Source organism: Globicephala melas, chromosome 8 (assembly GCF_963455315.2).
Source record: "Globicephala melas chromosome 8, mGloMel1.2, whole genome shotgun sequence".
Classification (NCBI taxonomy): domain Eukaryota; kingdom Metazoa; phylum Chordata; class Mammalia; order Artiodactyla; family Delphinidae; genus Globicephala; species Globicephala melas.
The window spans coordinates 101,068,601-101,090,089 of record NC_083321.1 but is presented as its reverse complement, the minus strand read 5'-3'; the positions used below and the strand labels follow the sequence as shown (position 1 = coordinate 101,090,089).

At 47.9% G+C, this 21,489-nt stretch overlaps 1 protein-coding gene across 6 annotated transcripts in view; it reads left to right on the top strand.

Moving 5' to 3' along the window:
- The first annotated feature begins 8,584 nt into the window (after positions 1-8,584).
- The window catches only part of KIRREL3 (kirre like nephrin family adhesion molecule 3), a 550,312-nt gene continuing 537,407 nt past the window's right edge, over positions 8,585-21,489 (top strand). For 3 of the 6 annotated variants that reach the window (XM_060304275.1, XM_030840897.2, XM_060304279.1), the window contains exons 1-2: positions 8,589-8,911; positions 11,365-11,793. In XM_060304275.1, the coding sequence (XP_060160258.1) occupies positions 11,739-11,793 (55 nt within the window). In that variant the 5' untranslated portion in view covers positions 8,589-8,911; positions 11,365-11,738. Of the gene's footprint in view, positions 8,997-11,364; positions 11,794-21,489 lie in introns of all 6 variants that reach the window. The other 3 variants (XM_060304277.1, XM_060304276.1, XM_060304274.1) reach the window with 3 other exon arrangements.

Sequence of the window (21,489 nt, the reverse complement as noted above, 5' to 3'; positions counted from 1 at the left end):
CTTCCTTCCTTCCTTCCTTCCTTCCTTCCTTCCTTCCTTCCTTCCTTCCTTTCTTTCTTTCTTTCTCTTTCTCTCTCTCTCTCTCTCTTTCTTTCTCTTTCTTTCTTTCCTATTCCTTCTGAAAATGGTCAATGATACCCTAAAAGAATACCACTAAAGCACTCGTACATTTTTGCACATAGAAAATGATGAATACATGTGGACTTCAGAGTGATTAGTTCAAGGTCAGGGCTGTCTTCCTCCCTGAGGCCAGCTGAATATCGGTTACCTAAAAGTGTCAAGAGTTAATCTTTGGTCCTGTTTCCCTTCCCTATGTTTGGGCCACATTTTAAAACCTGGAGACTCAATATAGCTCGTATTTTCTCCTGTGCCCTCACCTTTTCCTTTCTGCCCTTTTACCCTGACCACGACAGCAATTACTGCTTCACTGAGAGCCTGGATCAGATATGGATGAAAAAAGCAAGTCTTGCCTTGGAAAGCAGAAGACAAAAGGAAATGAATGCTTCAATTCTTGTTTCCTTCAGGCATATTAAAGCAGACTATCACTGGAAAAAATCTCTGAGATATATTGTTAAGTTCAAAGAAAATGTAATTGCAGAATAACATATATCATGTGTGATTCCCATTTATGCATTTGTGCAGAGTGCTTGTTCTTTTATATGTATATAAACGCATAGCAAAGGACTCCAAATGCTAATAGCAGCTACCTCTGGGAGTAGATTTGGGGCGAGGGTTGGTAAAGGAAGGTGTTCACACTTTATGTGCTTCCATAATATTTGGTTCTATAAAATTATAGAGTATCTTCTTTAGTTTTTGCTTGCATAAGTAATACATGGATTCAATCACAAATAGCGAATCCTTTAACAATTTTCTTAGGTCTTTTCTTTTCCTTCTGTTCTACCAAATTAATTTTCTCTAAGTTTTAAAAATTGAGATTTCTTCACTTGAAATACATCCTCTGTCTTTTCAGGGTGTCATTGTGCTTCCTGATCATGATTTAAAATAGGTTGTAATGAATCATCTTCCACAGCAAGTTTGACTAAATCAAGTAAAAATGGTTCAAAGGAAATCAAAATTATGAATTAATCTCCTCTTCTATTACCACAATGATGCCTCTCTTATTGAGTTTTATTGCTTATATTCTGGAAGATGGAACACAAGAGGAGAATAAGGAACCACTGGGTGTCAGGGTCTCTGATTTTACTGGGACTCATGTCAGGTTTAAGTCCTGTCTCTTCCTGTTCCATCTCAGGCCCATTGTGAGACCCCCCTGCCCACCCAGCCCACAGCAAACACTCCCTTCTCAGAATATCTGTATCTCTGAGTCACTTTCAGCTTCTCTCAAGGGCTTATACGGTTGTCCTATATGTCTCATGAGACCATGACAGGCTCCTTGAGGACTGAATGTAAATCTTTTTCATCTCTGTGTTGCCAGAGCCTGTATTCAGTACCTGACACAAAGTAGATGCTCAATAAATATATGTCAAATGCACATCTGAATGAATGAATACATGGTTGGTTGTGTCAAACCATGTGTCTGTTTTGTGTCTTCAACTGCATTGGAAGGTATTTGAGGACAGGGGTCAATGTCTTAAATCTTCTGCATCCTCTTACAGTGCCCTAAGAAAAATTAGCATCCAACAAATATTTGTTGATTGATTTCTCCTATTTTAAAGGATGATAAAAAAAATAGTCATGGAGATTTAGATCTTGATTTTTTTTTTTTTTTTTGCCAGCTTATTGACAAGCAAGAGGAGGAGAGGTGTATTTTTTCCCTTATTTTGTAGATAATTCCAATGAGGCACAGAAAGGTGAGACAGCTTGACAATTTAGGAGAATGGAAATATACCTCCTGACCTTTCCAGGCTAGTCTCTGAGGACCCTTCTGACCCCCTCAAGAGCCCATTGTTTCCTGACTGTGGACTTTCCCTTCCCCATCAGGGAGCACGCCAAAGCTCGGTAGACAGCCCGTTGCTGACTGATCTCTGAATTTCAGGTAGTTAAAGTAGAAAGTGGCACTTCATAATTAGATGGTAAAGAGCATAATTATCTGAAGGCACCTTATAATTACATTCATCCTCCCCAAGCTCCTTCAGCTGCTTCAAATGGGATTTTGGTTCCTGTCCTCCTGTCCCCTTGGTTCCTGTCTGCTTCCTGTCCTGTATCAGTTCAATGCCACTAGGCCAATGTTGTTTACCGGGGATGGTTGTACCTTAATAAGGGAGGAACCCTCCAGTGGATTCTCTCCAAAACTCAGAACTCATGGGCTCTCAGTGCTACTACATGGCAAACCCTACTTCAAATCATTCTGTATGTGGTGCCAGATAAATGAGATGGGAGGTTGAGAGATCATTGTGAAGCCATTAAATCTAGATGCCTCTTCAATATTTATCTCAAAAGGACTCTGTGACCTCAGTAAACCCTGCTGAGGTTCTCACCTACTGCATTAACGATGCTTCCTTATTTTGTAACCTCCAGTCCCATGACAAACAGATTCCCTATTGGTTTAGCCTTGAAAGCAAAGAAAAATCACCATCACCACCCTCCACCAAAGAAAAATATCTGTGTTTTCCTTTCTCTTGAGGTGGAGTATAGCTCCAAACCAACAGTTTCTGAGCAAGCAACACACCCAAATATAATGGCAGAGAGTGCAAACAATAAGCTCAGCTGGAACAGCAAGGGGACTTTCAGTCAGTAGCGTAAATCACCCACTTTGAAAAATGGCTGACTCAATGAACACCCTGTCTCAAGAAAGAAAGGAGCCGAGAGAGTCCTTAGTGAAAGCAAGAAACTCAGTTTTACATCTCATTCGAAAGATGGATTCACGGTACTCCTCTCCATCCAGGTGGGTGAGTTAGTTTAGTGTGGAATTTGTCTGCCCTCCCTGAAAACTCCGGTTAGGTAATGAATTATTCCAAGTAAATTAAGTGTATCGATCCCCTCCCCTTTCTGACACTTTGCAGATATTGCTATCAAATCATGCTCTATGCAAGTGTCAGTTTTTGCCACAGACATCTGAAAAGGGGAACAAATATTCTCTTGAGTTTCTCTGAGTAAAATAAGTACTTGTGGGGTCTACCAGGTGATGACAGAGCCCTATGACGAAACCGGCAGTTTACTGTGGAGAGCTAGCACACTCGGCTGATAAGACCAAGGTCATGGCTGTACTCCCCTGTATTTCCCAGGTAATATCAGATCATGGTCACGGGTTGTATCTTAACTCTGGCCAATTTTCATACAAATGCAAGTGGGTCAGAAAGAAGATCAGACCACAGAGCATGGACAAAAATTGTGAATCTATGACAATTCTGGGAAAACAATCAGACTATATACCCTATGAATGGGATGTAGCACAAAACTTTAGAAACTGGAAGGAGGCAGCCTCTTTCAAGGTGAAGTCCTGCATCATTTTGTTAAGGACTTGCTTCATTGATTCGAATTCTTCTTCCCCATTATAATGACCAGACTCATCCTTTTCTAAATAATAGATTCTTAATCTAAAAAAAAAAAAAAAAAAAAAAAAAAAGGATCTTTCTCTGTCTTATCTAATTGAACGTTGTTTTTTATTTTTTTTTGGCTGAAAACTACCATATTAAGGCTGTTGAATGTATTCAAAGGATGAATTGTCTAAGATGAATAGTCGGGCCCAGATGGCTAACAAATGTATACTATAAAGTGTTACTTTCATCCATATTAAAGGCCCTTATCGCAAACTGAAATTCTTATGGATGAAAGGATATGAGGTCTGAATTTGCTTCAAAATAATCCAATGAGCTGGGAGGAAGCATGGAGGATTAGTGAAACAGACTGGGCCATGGCATGGCTTGATCATTGTTGATGCTGGATGATGGTACAGGGGAGTGCTAATAGCACTGGTTCTAACTTTAGCATGCATCAGAATCATCTGGAAGGCTTGTTAAAACACAGAGAGCTGGGCCCCACCCCAGAGACTCTGATTTAGGAGGTCTGGGTGAAGTCAAGAATTTGCATTTCTAGAAAGTTCTCAGGGGATGCTGATGTTGCTGGCCTGGGAACCCCACACTGAGAATCATTGTATTAAATGGAGTTCCTACCTCTGCCTGCTTAGAATCTCAAACAGCAGGAAAAAAAGGCAGAAAAGAGACACAGACAATGGGAAAAGCACTGAACCATCAACACAATTCCAATTGGACTGAGTCTGGGAAACAATAATGTTGGTTTTCCTCATTTACTCTGAACCTCTATCTGTATAATTGTTATGGAGTATGCTTTGGGACTGTGCCATTAAGCAAAATGAATAACCAGGATCTCTAACTCTTCTTTTAATACAAGACTAGAGTTAGGTTGTGGTTTATCTAGATGGGTGGCACCACTCCCCGTATTTGCCTGAGATTCAGAATGGGTTTAAAATGTGTGGTCAGAAATCTTTTCCTTTGGTCTTTCAGATGTGCCTAGTTCCAGAAAGTAGATGTGGAACTTTCTGCATCTCGTTGGGTCTAGAGGCATCAGGTGATGAAGAAAGAAAATTTCAAGCTTGAGGCTGGATGGTCACAAGGAGGCAAGTAGGACTTTTGGTCTAATTTTGTTTCGTTTAAACACCCTTTGGCCAACGATTGCTGCATGCCAAGCATTGAGCAACAGACTCTGGGATATGCAAAAATAACTTCCAAAAAAATGGTCCTTGACCCTGAAGAGCTCACATATAGTTTGGAAGGTAGACATGTAAATAAATAATTATACTATAATATGAATCATTATATAATAACTGTGGTTGTTATGAGTATGCTGTTCGTTTTCAACTAAGTGGGGAAGGAAGTGAAGAAACAGTCTCAAGGGATGACAGTTCAACTGGTTCTTGAGCAATGAGCACCTGCCTATTAGCAAAGAGATGCATGCAGGGGAGAGGCACACAGGAGAGGAAGCAGTAGAAGTGTGGGAGAGTGAAAGTGGCTCCTACCTCCAATCAAAGAGTCATTTGACAGGATTAGAGTGTGGGCTGTGAAGGAGGAGGGGGCTGGCGAAGACACAGAAAAGGTATATTTGTTTGACATGCACTACACACAGCAATAAAAAGTTTATACTCTATCTTGGGGACCATGTACTCCAAGGTGGTATATGGGGAAGATATCACAGAGCTGAATTTCAAACAGCCAAATGCGGTGGGACAGTGGGTTAGACAGTGGCAAGAGGTTTCTTTAGTCTGTAGACCAGGCAATGAGTTCAGGAGGCCATGAGTTCAGGCAGAGATGATGAAAACTCGGTCTAGGGCTCCATAGTTTAGAATATTTGCTTAGGAGGCCCGTTGCTAGCATGCCAATAGAAAAGTCGTGTGTGTGTTTGTGTGTGTGCACGTGCATTTGTGTGTAGAGGTTTGAATATACATAAACTTATATAACTTTATAAAGATAGATAAATATGAAATTTACATATATAACTGTTATATCACCTATCTGGCCATAATATGGAGAGAAGAAAAGAAGGAAGAAAGGAAGGGAGGAAGAAAGGGAGAAAAGAGAAAGGAAGGAAAAATACTGTATCTATAATAAACAAAAAAGAGAAAGTAAAGTTTGCCATCTAGGAAAAGAGCTTAAAGGGCTTCAAGTGAGACCAAGCCGCTCCCTTGGCTGCTATAAAGGTTTGGTAACTTATAACATAGGCCTAGGGTGTGTGTGTATGTGTGTGTGTTGGTGGGGGGGGGGAGGAGAGGGTTATGAAAAAGAATAATGGAGAAAAAGAATAAATGCAGTATAATTTTTAAGACTTTGAATATCACAAATGAGTCACAATTTGGAATTTCACTTTTTCTTCCAATATTTTCCACATAATCAGCCCATTCATATACACAAAAAGAACACATGGAATATTCCAAAATGACACAGGACTCACTCCGAGCACTGAAGCGGGATGCTGAGACTTGCCTCCCGTACCATCCCTGGAGCAGGGATGAAGATCCTGGCCTGTGCATTCAGCTGGTGATGAGAAAAGGCACAGGGCACTGCCACCTCCTTTTATAATGTTTCCCATATCTTTTCTTCCCTGTAAATTACACATGCCAGGCCTTTGCCAAGGGAGATAATGCTGCTCCCATGTGAATTGGATACTCAGTGCCCTGCATGCCTGAGTGTGTCAAGGCTAAACAGGTCTATTGTTCTTAAACAATGTTGCCAGAGAATTGTCTCCTTGTGCAGAATGATGCTGAAGAGATAAAAATATCTTTCATTTCTGTAATGCGTTGCATCTTACAGTGTGTTCCACATTTTGCAAACTATATATAGGCTCAATTCATTACCCACCCCCATAAAATACAGCCAGAGCACTGGCAGGCACATGCCAGATGTTTGACAATGGTTTAATAACAGAGTAAAGAACAAGTTAAATTGGACTCGGAAAACAGGAAATGGGATGTGGGGCACTAGGTAAAACTATGCCCTTAATCCTACATTATGTATTGAGTGCCTACTGCCTACCAGGGTAAGAGCCCGGCGCCATGGGACCTGGAGAGGCACCACTCTTACCCTCAGGGGGCCGCCAGGATATCCAGGAGGATGCACAATCAGATAGATGCTATGGTCCAGTCTGATTCATGTTAAAATCGAGTTAAAATACAAGGCGCCATGGTCCTTACTGCCTTTCAAGGGAGGTGTTTACCATTAACCACCCTGGCATCAGCTTTCCCTCAGTTTCCTAAAAGGCTTGCATCCGATAGAATTATGGAGTGTATGTTGAAGAAAAGCTGTTCTGGAGCTCAGAATCCAGGTTGGGGGCGGAGCATGGTTCTGGGGGAAATAAGGAAAGAAGAGAAATCACAAGTTGAGCAAGTTGGGGAAAGACCGAGGGCACTCAGAGTAGAATGAAAATCAAACAGTTTGGGGAAAATACATGACCAATGAGACCAGAGGAGTCTGTGCAGATTCCAGGCTCATCGCTAGTGTTCCTGGTGGGGGGGGGGGGGGTCACTGGCAAAAATCTGCCCTAAAGCCGAAGTCACTGAGTCACTGGGGAAGCGCTTCCAAATCTCTCCAGGCTGAGAGCTGTGGCTTCTGGAAAACAGACAATAGGATTTTAGGACTGGGGGGATCCCAGGGAAGTACTGTCTTATTTCATAGATGAAGAAAGATACGCCCAGGTTTATTAAGTGGTTACAAAAGGTAGCAGTTCTCAGGCCAGAACCCGGGTCCAAAGGCTCACCCTGACCCCTCACTCAGGCCCGGCCTTGGGTGAATCAGTGGTGCAGTCTGGCCTTACCCTTTGGGGGATGCTTCTGAAAGCTGAAAACCTGGTTCTTGGGGCCTTTCTGCAGGACTGCAGAGAGACTGACCACAGTGCACAGGGATTAAGGTCTTATAACCCACCTACGCAGATGTGAGCAAGAAATTTGGTTCAGATAAATGAAAAAGAAATAGCTTAGAAGATTGTGACTGCCCAGGTCAGACAGGCTGCCATCCAGGGAGAACCTCTGAAGCCCAGTTGGTCTCTGGAATTATATGTAACTTCCGGCCCTTATTAACTTATCCAAGATGGGAGAGTCAGGTTACCCTGAACTCCCAGGAGGGGTCTGTTCAAAACATGTTTAAATCCCTGAACAAGGAGGTTTTCACCAGCACTGGCAGGTTCTAAGAAAAACAAAAAGGAATGTGGTTTATAATGTATCTGTGCAAAAAATATTGCCAAGAGGCATTAAACAGGAAATTCTCCGCTCATAATGACTGTCCCTCTCATAAAACTGCCTCTCCCTCTCCTTCGTGCTATACAGGGGCCCTGGTGAACACAGGAAGATGAGGGCGCATGAGCACTGCAGGAGAGCAAGGGAGCAAGCAGGACAGTGGAAACTCTAGCTGAAGGTTGGGGCCCTGTGCTGCATCTCGACCCTGCAGCTTCCTGTAGGGCCTCAGGCAAGTGGGCCCAGAAGGATTCCACTAGAAAGGATTCCAACTGACAGATGACCCTCCAGGGTAACGTCTGTCTTGTTAAAAAGCCAATGAGAAGGTTCATAATTTTTTGCCATGTATGCACCTGTGTACGCTTCGCCCCAACTAGAGGGCAAACTTTCCAAGAACAGGAGTTCACGTATTCATTCCACACATCTTCATTAAGTACCCAAAACAGGCCTTTGCACAAATCGGGGGAATAATAAATATTACAGACATTGGATGAACAGCCAGGAGGAAAGTCACTGGAAAGTGGTGATGAGTCAGAGTCTGAACTCCCACCGGCTCAGGACGCTGGACAGCGGTGCCCGGACACCCCTGTACCTGGGCCCAGAGCCTCCTGCCTCACTCTTTGTTCCTGACCTCAGGAAACAGCGGAGTACTCTTGCTGCCCAGAGACCAGGGCTTGGAAGCTGTCCGGAGGAGACTTGCACTCCTGAAACTTCTTGGCCGGGGAGCAGCAGACTCCGGAGCCAGCCCCCATTCTCGGGAGGGAGATCTCGTTCCTACCCGCTGGGCTGGGGGTTCGAAGGACACAACTCCTGGCCCTGAAAGCCTGGAGGGGGCGGGAACTGATTAAGGCGGCCACGGGCTCTGCGCCAGGTGAAGAAACTCTAGAGAGGATGCCACCTGCTGGCGAGGGGCCGCGGCTCGCGCGGTGGGCGCAACGGAGACCCGGAGCCTGGATGGGCAGAGAACAAGAATTCGGGCAGTTTTCCAAGTGGCCGGTTTTCTGCTGTCTCTTCAGGGTCGCCACCTCCTCGGGTCGAGCCCAGAGACCCGGTTCTCCGCGCGGCGCGCTCCGGACGCCGAGGTTCCCAGCGGGGGCGGCGGGCGTCCTCCCCCGGCCACCTCCCCTCGCGGCGCTTCGAGGTCTAAGCCTCCGCGCTTCTCCATCAGGTGGAGCCGTGCTGCTCGCCGCCTCCCTCCTCCGCTCCCTCCTCGCCGCGAACTGCGCGCAGGCACCTTACAGCGCCAGGAGGTTAACCGAGACCCCGGAGGAGGTGAGGCCAAGGATCAGCCCAGGCGGAGATGGCGGGGCCGCCGTCGGGGCTGGCGCCAGAGCCCGGCCGGCTGTGGGTCCTGCAGGTACCGCTGTGGTTCTCGCTGCCCCACGTGGTGGCTGCCGAAGACTGCCCTGATTTTTCCGGCACTTGGGCTTGAAAGGCCTCCTGGTCCTTTTAGAGGCAGGCAGCTCACCACTTAATCCAAGCTTTTTTCCTTTCTGCCGGAGACCAGAGGCTGCGGGGCGGGGGTGGGGGTGGGGGGGGGGGTGGAGGGGGGAAGGAGAGAGGGATGGAGAAGGGAACAGGCCTAGCTGGCTGGGGGGTGGAGGGGGTGGGGGATCGGAGCCAGATTGAGAGTCAGGAGGCAATCTCGGGACCATGGGGCGAGGGAAGCCAGGTCCTTCCAACCTCGGACTCCCCCCACCCCTCTTCTCCTGACCAAGAGTGAGTGTGTGTAGTTTGAAGGCACCTGTAGGTGGGCCTGATTTTGGTGGGTTGCACAAGTCGTGACCCTGGCCTCTTGATCCTGGTTTGTAGTATTTCCCTCTGGGGCTGAATTAAGCAAGTTTGGTCCCAGGCCACTTAGGAATTAGCAATCAGAATTAACAACAGTTTAAAGGGTAAATGTCAGTTAAAACATCAAATGTTGCTTTGTAAGGCACAATCTACATTCTTTAATTATTAGTCTTATTCACAGCAAGGTTGGCTTTAGGAATGACCCCCAGACCTCAAATTTCTTCCCGCCCCTATAGATTCAATTGGAAAGCTCCTACTAAAGTATATTTTCACTCTTGATTATGTTATTTGACATGTTATTTAGAATTATTATTCATCTTTTGCACGTGTTTCTGATTTGTCTCTTCTATTTCATTACGTTGTCTATTATAGCAAGTCCCTGGACTAAGGTAGTGCTGACACTTTGCTTCTGTGCCTTGTTTGCTAATTTAGCTGATGGGGTGCCTCTTTTGGCTCCTCTTAGTTTCTGTTGCTCAGCATTGCTTATTTTCCCCCAAAAGTTTGCTTACAAATTTCCCTTTGATGTGTTTAACAGCCTCTAAGGGGTGCAGTTAAATAAACTATTAAGAATAGAAAAGTCAACAGGGCAGACACCTACTAATTTGTAGATCTTTGATGTCAACAACCAGGTGTAAGCTCCTGATAGCACACATGTGCCCCTTCTCTCTTCCTTGTTCATAAATACTAAGGGATGTGTTTTTTAAAGTTAAGATCCACATGGAAACTTGGAATGTACCTTGCAATCAGCAAAGTCCCCAAAATATGTAATACTGTTGGAAGAAAAGCTAAGAGTTTCCCAAAACACCTCCCCAAGGTCCAGTGACTGATGAAAGTAATGATTGATTTTATAATTGCATGCCACAAATCGAGTGAGCATCTTTCATTTCCCTCTCCTTACTCATTATGTCCCCTTCTTCTGCATAATGCTGTATATTTTTATATGTTGCTTTGTAACTATCCTTACAGTTTGTATCTTATGTGTGTACTCTGCTTCCACACTAAATTATGAGCTCCTGAAGTCATGGACAGCGCCTGCAGTTTTATTTCCCCCAATGCCCTGCTTATACCAGGCATAGCTAAATGTCTCTCAAATAAATAGACCTAGATAAATTTGCTTTGATATCCGGGAGGAAATAGAGTTTGATTTGAGTGTGAGTTTCATGACAGGTGAAAGACCTGAAGGTTCTTAGGAGGCAGTTGCCTGTGACCTTGGCCTCTCCTTCGCGGTAGGATTCACAGCACCTCTTGGAGAAAAGACACACTCAGAGTGATGGGGTGCTCCTTAGAGGAGAGACTCCAAATGCAAAGCCAGCCTGCTCCCCTATCCTTAGTAGGAAATGCACAAACCAGGATAATAATAATAACAAATGGGTATGTGTCATAAATCTACCTTTTTTCCCTCTAGTTCCTTCATTTTGTTTTCTAGGAGTATGGCAAAGCAAAACCAAGGTGCAAACGTTCCCAGCTTATTACTTAGCCCCCTCCTAGGAAAGTCTCAAAAATTCAAAGCATGCTTATCTTTTCCCCAACTCCGAGACTCCTGCTGCACATACTGGCCAAGTCTTTCCTGGGGAAAGATGTACCCCCCCTTGCCTCTTGCTTTTCCCCATCCAGCCCAGTTTCCAGTCCCCCGTGCAAAGGCAAGGCAAGCATATTGTAGTATGGGTACGTGCATCCAGCCATCCTTCACTCCTTTAAACAACATTATGTCCTGTGGACAAAAAGTCACACCTCCGCTCCCTGTTCAAGATGTCTTTTGGTCAATAATGGTGGCAAAAGCTGAATTTCCCCCTATGTAGGGGGAAAAAAAGAAGGAAAGAAAGAACAGAGCCTCCCCTGCACCACCACCACCCTCCGTTTTGCATAGATCGCCTTTCACCAAGTATTTCCTCTTTAATTATGACCTGTTTCCCCTCCCTCTCCCTCCGCCCCAGCTTCAGTGAAAGGAGCCCTTCTGTCACTCGTCACTCGCTCCCTGGCTCGCTCGCGCGCTGGCTGTGGGAGGAGCCGCCGGAGGAAGCTGTGTGCCTGGGATGCCGAGCGCCAGAGGATGGAGCTGCTCCGAGAGGGGACGTCGCTGACAAACCCGGCTTCCCGAGGCGGCTAGAAACAGGCGACTTGCCTCGGCTGGCTGCGGATCCCCTGAGGCACGGAGCCCGAGGCCACCCGGAGGGACCGACGGACAGACAGATGGTCGGCGCGAACCCGGGAGGACCGCGGCGGAGGCAGGGCACCACGAGCCGCCGAGCAGGAGAAACTCACCGCGAACCCAAGTTGCCCCGCCGGCTTCCCCTCGGCGCGCGGAGGAATGAGACCTTTCCAGCTCGACCTGCTGTTCGTCTGCTTCTTCCTCTTCAGCCAAGGTAGGACCCGTGCGCCGCTGGAGTTGCAAAAAAAGTCGGCGGGGTTGTCAGGGCGCGCGAGGCTGCGGGCAGGAATGTGGGCAGGGTTCGGAAACTCGAACTGATGGATGCGTCTCCCGGTGCCCGGCCGAGAGGCACTGGCATTGCCTCTTTGCCTTTGAAAATGCAACAGAATGGTACTGTTTATTTTCCTTTGGAAGGCAGGGATACCGGAGGGGAGGGTGACTTTCTCCCCTCACTTGTCAACATCCAGCTCAAACTCCCCAATGCAAATGAGTTCTTTATGCTCCCGGTATGTTAATTAGGCGGCATCGTTGTGGCTGTGCGGCTCTGAACTTCTGGGCGCCTCCTCTCCTCCAGACGCAGGTTGGAGAAGAGGGCCGGGAGGGAGAGCTTTGTTTACGTGGCTATTTCAGCACGAATAAGGTCGGGCTGGCACGGGTGTATTCGGAAGGGAATGCGTGTGGAGGGGTCTGCGATGACAGAATGGACCGTGGCGTGATGTGCAATGTTTGGGAAAAGCTTCTCAAGAGTTTCATTGAATGTAATCGGCTTCTCTGAATACGACTGCATTCTGAGTCCTACACAGCACTAGATTTCAGGGCATACAATGAAATTCCGCCCGTGATGCTGACTGCTTCCTTTCTGCAGCTTAGCAGGGGCAGAGAAGCTGGTGGACTCTCCGAAAAGAACTTGGCCACCTCGGGCTCCCTGCCCCTGGGAGCCTTGGGGCCCGTGGGGGTGGAGGGCAGGGAGGGCCATTGGGGAGATGGATGGCCAGTGCCCGCAGAGCCGGTGGCATCCGAGTCACCTGTGGAATTGAGTTTGAGGGACAAGTCAGTCGGTTCCTTCCCCCGCTTCTGGAATGCCGGCGCTTTCTCTGCCATCTGAGGCGGCATTTGTGCCAGCCAGCACAGCTCTGGGAGGAACAGGCCTCTCAGAAAAATCCACAACAGAGCACGTCCATCTGTTGATTAAATGAAGGGTAAAAGTTTTTGAGAAAGCACAGCACCGCCATGGGTGGCTGGTTTTGCAAGCAAACAGCATGTCTCCCTTTCTTCCCCTGTCAGGGAGAAGCCAGATGAGAGCAGAAACCCACACCTCCTTCCCCAGCTCCTCAGCTGCTACTTGTGGTCACTGCATATTTTCCCGCTGTCAAACTTTGCTTCTGACCATCCTGATTTAACCTGGGGGCCCTTCCCACACCCGAGTATGCGTGCATCCCTGCTTGTATGTAATTCTAATGTACACACACGCACACACACACACACACACACACTCACGTATTCGTGTGGTTTTGTGCCTCTCACCAGGGCTCCCTACAGCAGCAGGAAGATAAATTGCCTTCCCCAGAGTTTTTGGGCTGAATGAATAAGAACTGTCTCAGAACACTGGTATAGAAACATTTGGGTTCTATTACCGTCTTGTGAGATGACCCTCTTTGTTGGATGTGTGTGCTCTTGCTTAGGGGTCACACCTACACCGACACACATGCTCACTCTCATCCTCCTTTGCCTCTTACCAATTCATTCACTCAGGGAGTTACGCATAGAATCCCTAAATAGAGGATCCAACCGTCCCTCCCCCCTACACCCAGGTTCATGGAACCAGTGCACGTTTTACTCTCTCCCTTGTTTATGTTCTTAGAAGCTTGAGCCGAGACTCCTGTCTAGATTGACACAAGAAGCCTATAGGTGTCTAAGTGCCTCTCTGGCTGTCGGAATCATCACAGTGTGCAACTCCTACTTTGCTTATTCCTTTCTCAGTACAGAGCTGTTTTTGATTGCCTCATATAAATCTTTAACTATTTACCTATGGAGGTTAGATGCTCTGCTGCTTCTATCCTAAGCCCCAAGAGCACTAGGAAGGAACCACAGCATCACGCAGTTCATAGTTCCTTGTTATTCCTGAGCTTTCTGAGCTTGGCCAGCTGTGCCCACCCTCCTAAATGGTAGATGCATAGTCGACGGGACTCCAAAAGAAGTCTAAAGAAAGACGAGAAGACCAAAGTGGACGTAGCCAATCAGAACCCCCTACATCACTGGACATTGTAGGGTAGGTTCCTTGAGTAGATGGTGTCTCGCTGCAGGAATTAAGGGTCAAGCGGGACAATGTTTAATGGACTTCGCTGGAATAGAATACCTTTTGACTTGATCCCGGGGCATTGATTTGAATGTGGATGAGTACTGTGAATTCCCCAGAGGATTCCATTTGACCCTCTACACATATATGCTTAATTCGTATACTGTGCCCAACTCCTGCCTGGTACCGTATGTGTATCGAGCTATCAGATAGAGAGGATGCACTTTCAACAGGTCACGAGAGGACTAGCCCACAGGCTTTAGGTGGCCCCCGCTCTCTCATCCCCCGTCTGCCGTTGCACCCCACCTGACACCCCCTCTGAGCCACCCGTCTGATCCCGCCTCCCGCGTGCCCTTCCTCCGGGGATGCTTTCCAAGGAAATGTGCAGAGGCTCAGGGATGGCCCTCCACTCGGAGAAAACAAATGCCCAGGGCTCTTTTGGGGGCCTTCTCTGGCCCTCTAGTGACACATTCATCTGCTGTCCGACGCCTCTCACGGCGGGAAACTGCATGTCATTTTGAAGTCGCTGGAAACACAGTTCTCATGCCTCCCATACAGAGGGGCTGCTCCCAACAGCGCTCCGAAGACTTTAAAAGCGAAACATTTAGGTAAACTCTTAACGTAAGTCATCTCAATCACCCTTTCTCTTCTAAGTTGTTAAATATTTATTCACCTTTCCTTTGTTTTCATTCCCCTTCAGAGAGTAAAATTAAGGTATAATTAATGTTAGTGATATGCTGTATCCCTTATCTTGTAAACTTTGGGCGTTTCATATAGGTTGAGATTAAATATGTATTGATCGTTCTTAAGGTGGCAGTAGAAAGGCCAAATGGCATTCTTCCACTCCCGCCGTGGCCAGTGTCCCCGGGCCTGGCTCCCCACAAGGACGTGGAGAGCTGCCGGCGTGCGCTGTTTGTGGGTTTCTCTCTTGCCGGGGATGCCTCTTCCCCAGCTGTCGGGACAGCGTGCTCTGTACAGAGAGGGATAATGTCACAGCACGCTTGGCCTCCTGCAGGGAAGAGGCATGTTCTGCGCCTGGGTGAAAAAGAATCTATCCTCTTGTCATCCATACACTTAGAACTTGCTGTGTTTTTCCCTTGCTCATTTCGGTTTGCCCACAACGATTTCCTTCTGTGCCCCCCTTCATCTTCAAGACCCGCGCCATCCAGCCTGCACAGCCACGTCTTAAGTTGCTTTGGGGGGATGATGTTCTAGCAGGACAGAGGGTGCCCTGCTTCCTGTCAGATCTCTGGTTCTGAGACAGTTCGGGGAGTGTGCAGTGGTACAATCTCGGTGCCTCCTATTCGGCCGCTCCTAGGAAAGGTGTCCTCTTCTCCACTCTGACGTTTTGCTCTAGCATCCCAGAGTGTCCTGTCCTGCCTAGTAACCTTGTGGGCCTGAAAGTTCCGATTCTGGAGAGTCCAGCTCCCTTGTTGGCTTTACATATGCACCACACTGCTCTGAACATGTTGGGATGAGAGTGAAAACTTGCATTTACCTGTCAATGGCATCCCTGAGTTGAGGATTAATCCGGGGTGTCATCTCCCTGTTGGGAAGAATCTAAGCCACTTGCTCTCCTAACTTGCTGGCAGGAATCACCAAGAGGGGCTGTCAGATGGCCATCAGAGGGGCAGAGGTTCTTGGTGACACAAATCTCCAAGGGAACAGGAGAGCATCAAGCAGACAGAGGGTAAGATGGAGTGTGAGTGGAGAGAGGTAGCCAGGGGGAAGGGGACCTGGGTGGGTGACAGGAAGCATGGGAAGGGATCAGCAAGGGCAAGAGGCTTCAACTTGCAAGAAACTCCCTTGGGGAGGGCAGGGAGGGGTCTCAGAAAACAGCACGAGCACAGCCGAGGCAGCCAGAAGTATGGAGGGGATCCGAGGGGGGTTACAGGCTGAGAAGGTATTGGAAAAGGAAATTGGGAGTGAACAGCAACTTTGGAAACATTTATCCTTCCCCAGAAATATCACAGAACAAAAGATAGAGCAAGTAATAAGTGTGAGACTTCCCCCACCGGCAACCCATGTGATCTGATGGCTTGTCTAGAGGGGGAAGAATCACTTTTTTTGTCCTGGAAGGTCAGTGCACAGCTGCTAAGGGTGTGGGACCCCTTCTTTCACAGATCGCCAGGGTGAGGAGAGCTGGGACGTGTCTGTTGGGCTGGGGGTGGCCACTGTGTCTGCTGCCCAGCAGGGAGCTGTCAGTTGCCAGCCAGACCTATAGAGGAGGGAGGAGATATGTCCCAGGGGGAGAGGGGTGTGTGGTGGGGTCAGGGCCTCCCTGCTGCGCTCAGAGGATCCCACAGAGCCTCCCTCTTGGGTTACAAAAGGCAGATCTCGCTTGGAACATGGCAGCAGTGAGCTAGGCATGCTACCAAGGGGCAGCAGCTCCGCCTGGGGTGCCAGTGTTGGTAGGCTCCTTCCAAGCCCTGATAGGAGCCAGGGCCAGTGGGGACCTGCGGAGTAGGGCATTAGGCCTGAAGATGCAATTTTTCTTTTTTGTTCAGCCCAGTGGGGGTGACTCAGGAGGCATTATATTGCAGACCTAAAAAAGCCCATGAGTAATCCTGAGCAAATTCAAGAGATTTCAACAGCAAAATAATAACAATACTAATGATTCCTTTGATTTGCAGAGTACTTTTCTTCCAAGGAGATAAAAAGATAAACTGTTTTGGAAACACGAAGAGGGAAAGAAAATTGCCTGTGATGGAGGGTTGGGGAGGAGGCCAGGAGCATTCATTTCAGGGCCTCCATGTAATTGGGGTTCGGGACAGTTACACAGCCTTAGGCACCATTTCTCGGCTACAGCCCTTATCCTTGTAAGCTGTTGAGATGACTTCTGGGTGTAAAACCAGTGCAGGCTTTTTTAATCAGGGTCAACCTAGAAATAACGGGGTGCCGAATTCCTTCCCCCCACCCCAGGAACAGGGTCGTTCTAATTCAGCAGTGGAGGGGGTCAGGGAGGCCATGAGCTTGCTGGAATCCACCCTTGGAGTCTCACCACGGCACCGATCCTGACCTTCATGGTGGTTCTCGCAGCAGAGCGATTGGGGCCCCAGTCTTCCCTCAAGGTCAGTGGACTGTCCAACATTCATGGTGCAGGGTCTGGCTGGAGCTGCTGCCCTGGGGATGTCTGTGCCCGCCGGTTTCATATCCCATCACTTGTAATCACAGGGAGCGGGGAGCAAATCCTGCCAGCATCCTGTGCCAGGTTGTGATAGCTTTGCCCGGTATTCCAAATGGAGTGGGATTTTATTTCCAGCTAGGGGAAGGATGCAGCGTCTACTGCATTGAGACAGTACAGCTCTGTATGTCAGCGTGGGTCAGTTTCTGTTCCCCAGGGGAAAGCCAGAATCCAGTAAGGTCGGCCCGTCAAATAGGAATATAGATATGCCTTATGGGTCATTAGAATACTTCTGTCACATTCACGCAAAGGATGCTGTGTCCTGCTCTCTGCTGAGCTTGAAGAGTATACCCAACCCACGCAGTTGCCATAGACTAGGGATCTCCACCCCACATTAACCTTAACTTTCATTAACTTTCTACTTCTAACCCACTGAAAGAGCTAGGGATCAAATATGGCGCTTTTTTTTTTTTTTCCGTCCTCTCCCAATGGTAAAAATGAGTATTCTGGCTGTATACTTCTAGAAGTCAGTAAATGTCAACATTAGGTAAGTGTTTCCTTTGTGTAGTTGCAAGTTAGCATAAGCTGCTTGGAAACAGATGTTTTCCCTAAGCATACAATGTTTCCGTGAGGACACAGGCCATACCGCTATGAGGATTAAATAAATGTCAGCTTCCCCTGGGCATGTTGGTAACAAGTTAAAGCCACGGAAACAGTGGCCAGCACGAGTGACTCCTGCTCGTTGCAGAGTTATTGTGTTGCAGCCCTGGCTGGGGCACGGAGCCTGAGAAACGGATACTTGTCCTCTCCTGGCTGAAGTCAAGGCAGGGAGTAGCCAAATGTAGACACCTCCCGACACGCCGTGGGGAGGTCTCTCCTGGCAGCCAAGAAGCCGTACCGTGCCCACTTTCAAGCCTCCTCCCATCCGTGAACCCCCTCTCCACACACATGCGTGCCTGCCCGCACGCACGCACGCACATACCACTTACTGCTACAGTGTAGCGATATCCAGAACTTAGAACAAATCGGCCATTTTCCTCAAATGCAGGAGGAGCTTTTCCCCTAATCTTCCACCTGGTGTTAGTGGCCTTCTGAGCAAAGTGACAGAGATTTGCCTGAGGTTGTTTTTCGATCATTGAAACCAACGCTGCCATGGCATGCATGTGTCCTCATTAAAAGGAGGTGTGCCCATCAGGCTGGATTATCTTAGGTGGTCTGCTTGCTTGGCCTGTGTTCACCGGACAATTGTTGCAAGTTCACGTTCTTTCTAACTAGTGCCTAGAAGACAGGAATTTGAAATCTGACACTGACAGCTGCAGCAGTGACAACCAAACATCATTTTCGCCTTTCCACACTCTTCCCCAGGGGCTCCAGAGGGTCTGTGTCTCAGAGGGCCACATTTCTTACTCCTTCCTTTGTGATTCAGTAGCATTTTCTGACACCAGAGCTCAGCCTGTCCACTCAGCCAGCCCTCACTGGGGGCCTCCTACGTGGTGAACACACTGTGCCAGGGACTTTTGATGAAAAGATGACTGAGGCTGTGTTTCTGCCCCAGGGGAGCTCTCAGGCTAGTCAAGGAGCAAACAGTCGGACTTGTCGTTACAATTCAACAGCTCAGAGTAGTCAGAGTGTGCTAAGAGCATCAGGAATCGCTGAAGGTATTGAGAAGGGCTGTGCAGAGGAGGTGACTTGATCGTAAAAGGTGTCTAGAGTTCTCCCGATGATGCAAAGAAAGATGGTCCCAGATGGTACCTCAGATGTGTGCACAGGTCAGAAGGGGGGACAGGATGTCAGGGTTCAGAAGCAGTGGTTTGTTTGGGGGCTAGACTTCTGGGTGTTGAGGAAGCTTGTGAATGGTCGTGGGTACCATGCTAAATGTTTTGAGGATGGATCATCAGAATTAAGTCTATTCTTTAGAAACATCGTTAGTAGCTTATGGGTCTGTAATGCTCTCTATACCATGGGTTCAATGGACGAAAAAAAAAAAGAGAGAGACAGATCAACATGTTATTTATTCTTGGTATTCCCTGTGTTGCACATGGGGCTTAAAAAATGTAGAATTGAGTGGAAATAGCCTCACTCATCTTCCTACGTAGTAGTGTGTATAGGGATGGAAAGTGGACAGGACCACGGAGAACACAGAAGCAGGGATGGCCGAGTACATGCAGGACTGTTAGTCGGATGGAGTGCTCTGAGGAATGGGAGTTTCCAGTTTCTGGGGCCCCTGGAAGGCTAGGCAGAGGTGGAGGAAACCTAACATTGAGGACAAATGGTAAATCAGAAAGGCAGATGGGGGCAAGGATGAGACAAGCAAGAGGTGCCTGGGGACGTTCTGCTGAGGACTTCTTTCCTGTTCTCAGGAGGAAGCTAAGCTACCCTGGCTCTGGGGGAAACAAGGTTACAAGCTAACTGATTTTACTCGGAAATGCTTACAAGTCTCCAGCACCCAGTAACCTTTCATTCAAGAGCAGAGAACATCATCAGATCACATGCTCCACACTCTGGCCCGCTCTCTTCAGGAGATGGCGGGGCTGGTGGGACAAGCTCAGGGGTGAAGCCAAACCCTGCACTGGCGTGCAGGAGGAAGACAGTGACATCCCCAAGACTGTCCACAGCTAACCCTACTGTCGAAGGCTGGCTGGGTAGATGGCCTGCCATTGCTGCAAGGCTATGAGTGGAATTCGGGCCATCGAGAATGGAAGAGTCGAGATGGATAACAAGGTCCTACTGTACAGCACAGGGAACTTTAGTCAATATCCTGGGTTAAACCATAATGGAAGAGAATATAATAAAGAACATATATCTATGTATACTTGATTCACTTTGTTGTACAGCAGAAATTAACACAACATTGTAAATCAACTATACTTCAATAAAAAAATAATAATAAAGTGAGTCTCCTAAAAAAAATAAATAATGATAATGGAAGAGTCAGATTGGAAGGTAGCCTAGATAACATCGAAATTCTCTCCAATTCCAAGATTTCCTAAATATTATCTATTAACAACAAGCTATTTATTTTGGATAATACACTCTTCTACCATCCTCTATCATCTAGAAAGTAGATGATGGGTTATAGATCTCTTTGTCTAGCTCATTTTCTTGCAGGTGCCAGACAGATTCTTTGGGTTGTTGTTGGTGGCAGCAGCGGTAGCAATGATTATGGTATCAGAATGATGATGATGATATTTAGCGTTTGTGTAAAGCTTCCCGCGTTGCACATGGCTTTCCACGAGCGCTGCTTCGTTCGTCACTGTGATAACAGTGAGAGGCGGCCACTGTCACCATCAGGCCCTCAGAAAGGTTCCTTTGCTGACCGCGCTCACTCCCCGTCGTGCTCACTGCACTGTCGAGAAGCCTCAGTGCTTCTCAAGAGGCTGGCGGATCTGCATCAGCAGCGCTGACAAACGCATGAGAGGATCCTAAGCTGGGGCCTGAGATGAGCCACGTTCTTAGAACTTGTGCAAATCCTCAGTGTCTAGGCACAGGCGAGGGCTTCAGGGGGTGTCTCCTATGAAAACTGGGGAGTTGACCTCTGAACTGTGACCCCACATTGCAGCTCTGTCTCTTTTTGATCGACTCCAGACTCTGCCTGAGCCGGTCCCTTCCTCTGTCCAGCCTTCAGCTTTAACTCGAAGGCCCGAGGTTTCCAGGCCCCTCCACCTGGGGAAATGACAGGCCAGCCTTTTGGGCTGAATGGCAATCAAGGAGCTGCTGCTTGGGTAGCTCCTTTCGTAGCTGTTCTGACAAAAACAAAAACAACCCAAAAAAGCCAGGGGCTATTCTTAACTGGTTGATTAAAATCTCCGTTTCTTTTATCGCCCTGGTGCCTAGCACCCTAGTCAGCATATGGGAGGCTATGAATAAATATCGACTATTGGAATAAAATGTGGGGAAAAATGAAAGAAAAGAACACGGTGCCTCGGATCCCCCCGCATCACCACACACCACAGCAGAGGCTGAGACGCGCCCCCCCACTGGAGGACGGAGGAAAGACCTTGATGGTTTAAAGTGTGGTCGTGCCCTGTAGGAAGATGTTCCTCTCCCACCAAGGCCTTGAATGACCATCGGGTCACCAGGAACACTGCCGAGAGAAACACCCTCTGGCAGCCACCCACTCCTCCCAAGAAACAGTCGGGCCTTCTGTTCTTTAATGCGTGTCAGTTCCCATCTCTGTCAGTCACCTGCACATGTCACAGGTGATGCAGCTCCGGTGCAGCGTGACAGGCCATCTGTCACCCTCGGCAATGCTGGGAGCTATGACAGCTTCAGAGTGACACCGGGCCCAGCTGGCTCATCAGGCAGGTGTTCAGGGGACAGAGACTTAGAGCTCTCTCCCAGGGACCCATCCCGGTGCCGCACAAGGAGTGATGGCCCCCCTTCCCTGCCTGCCTACCCTCATCCCAGAGGAAGAGCACCTGCCAATTAATCTCCCAGTGGCTTTGTTCTCCACGTCCTACGACCCGCACTTTTCTGTGCCTGCTTAAGGA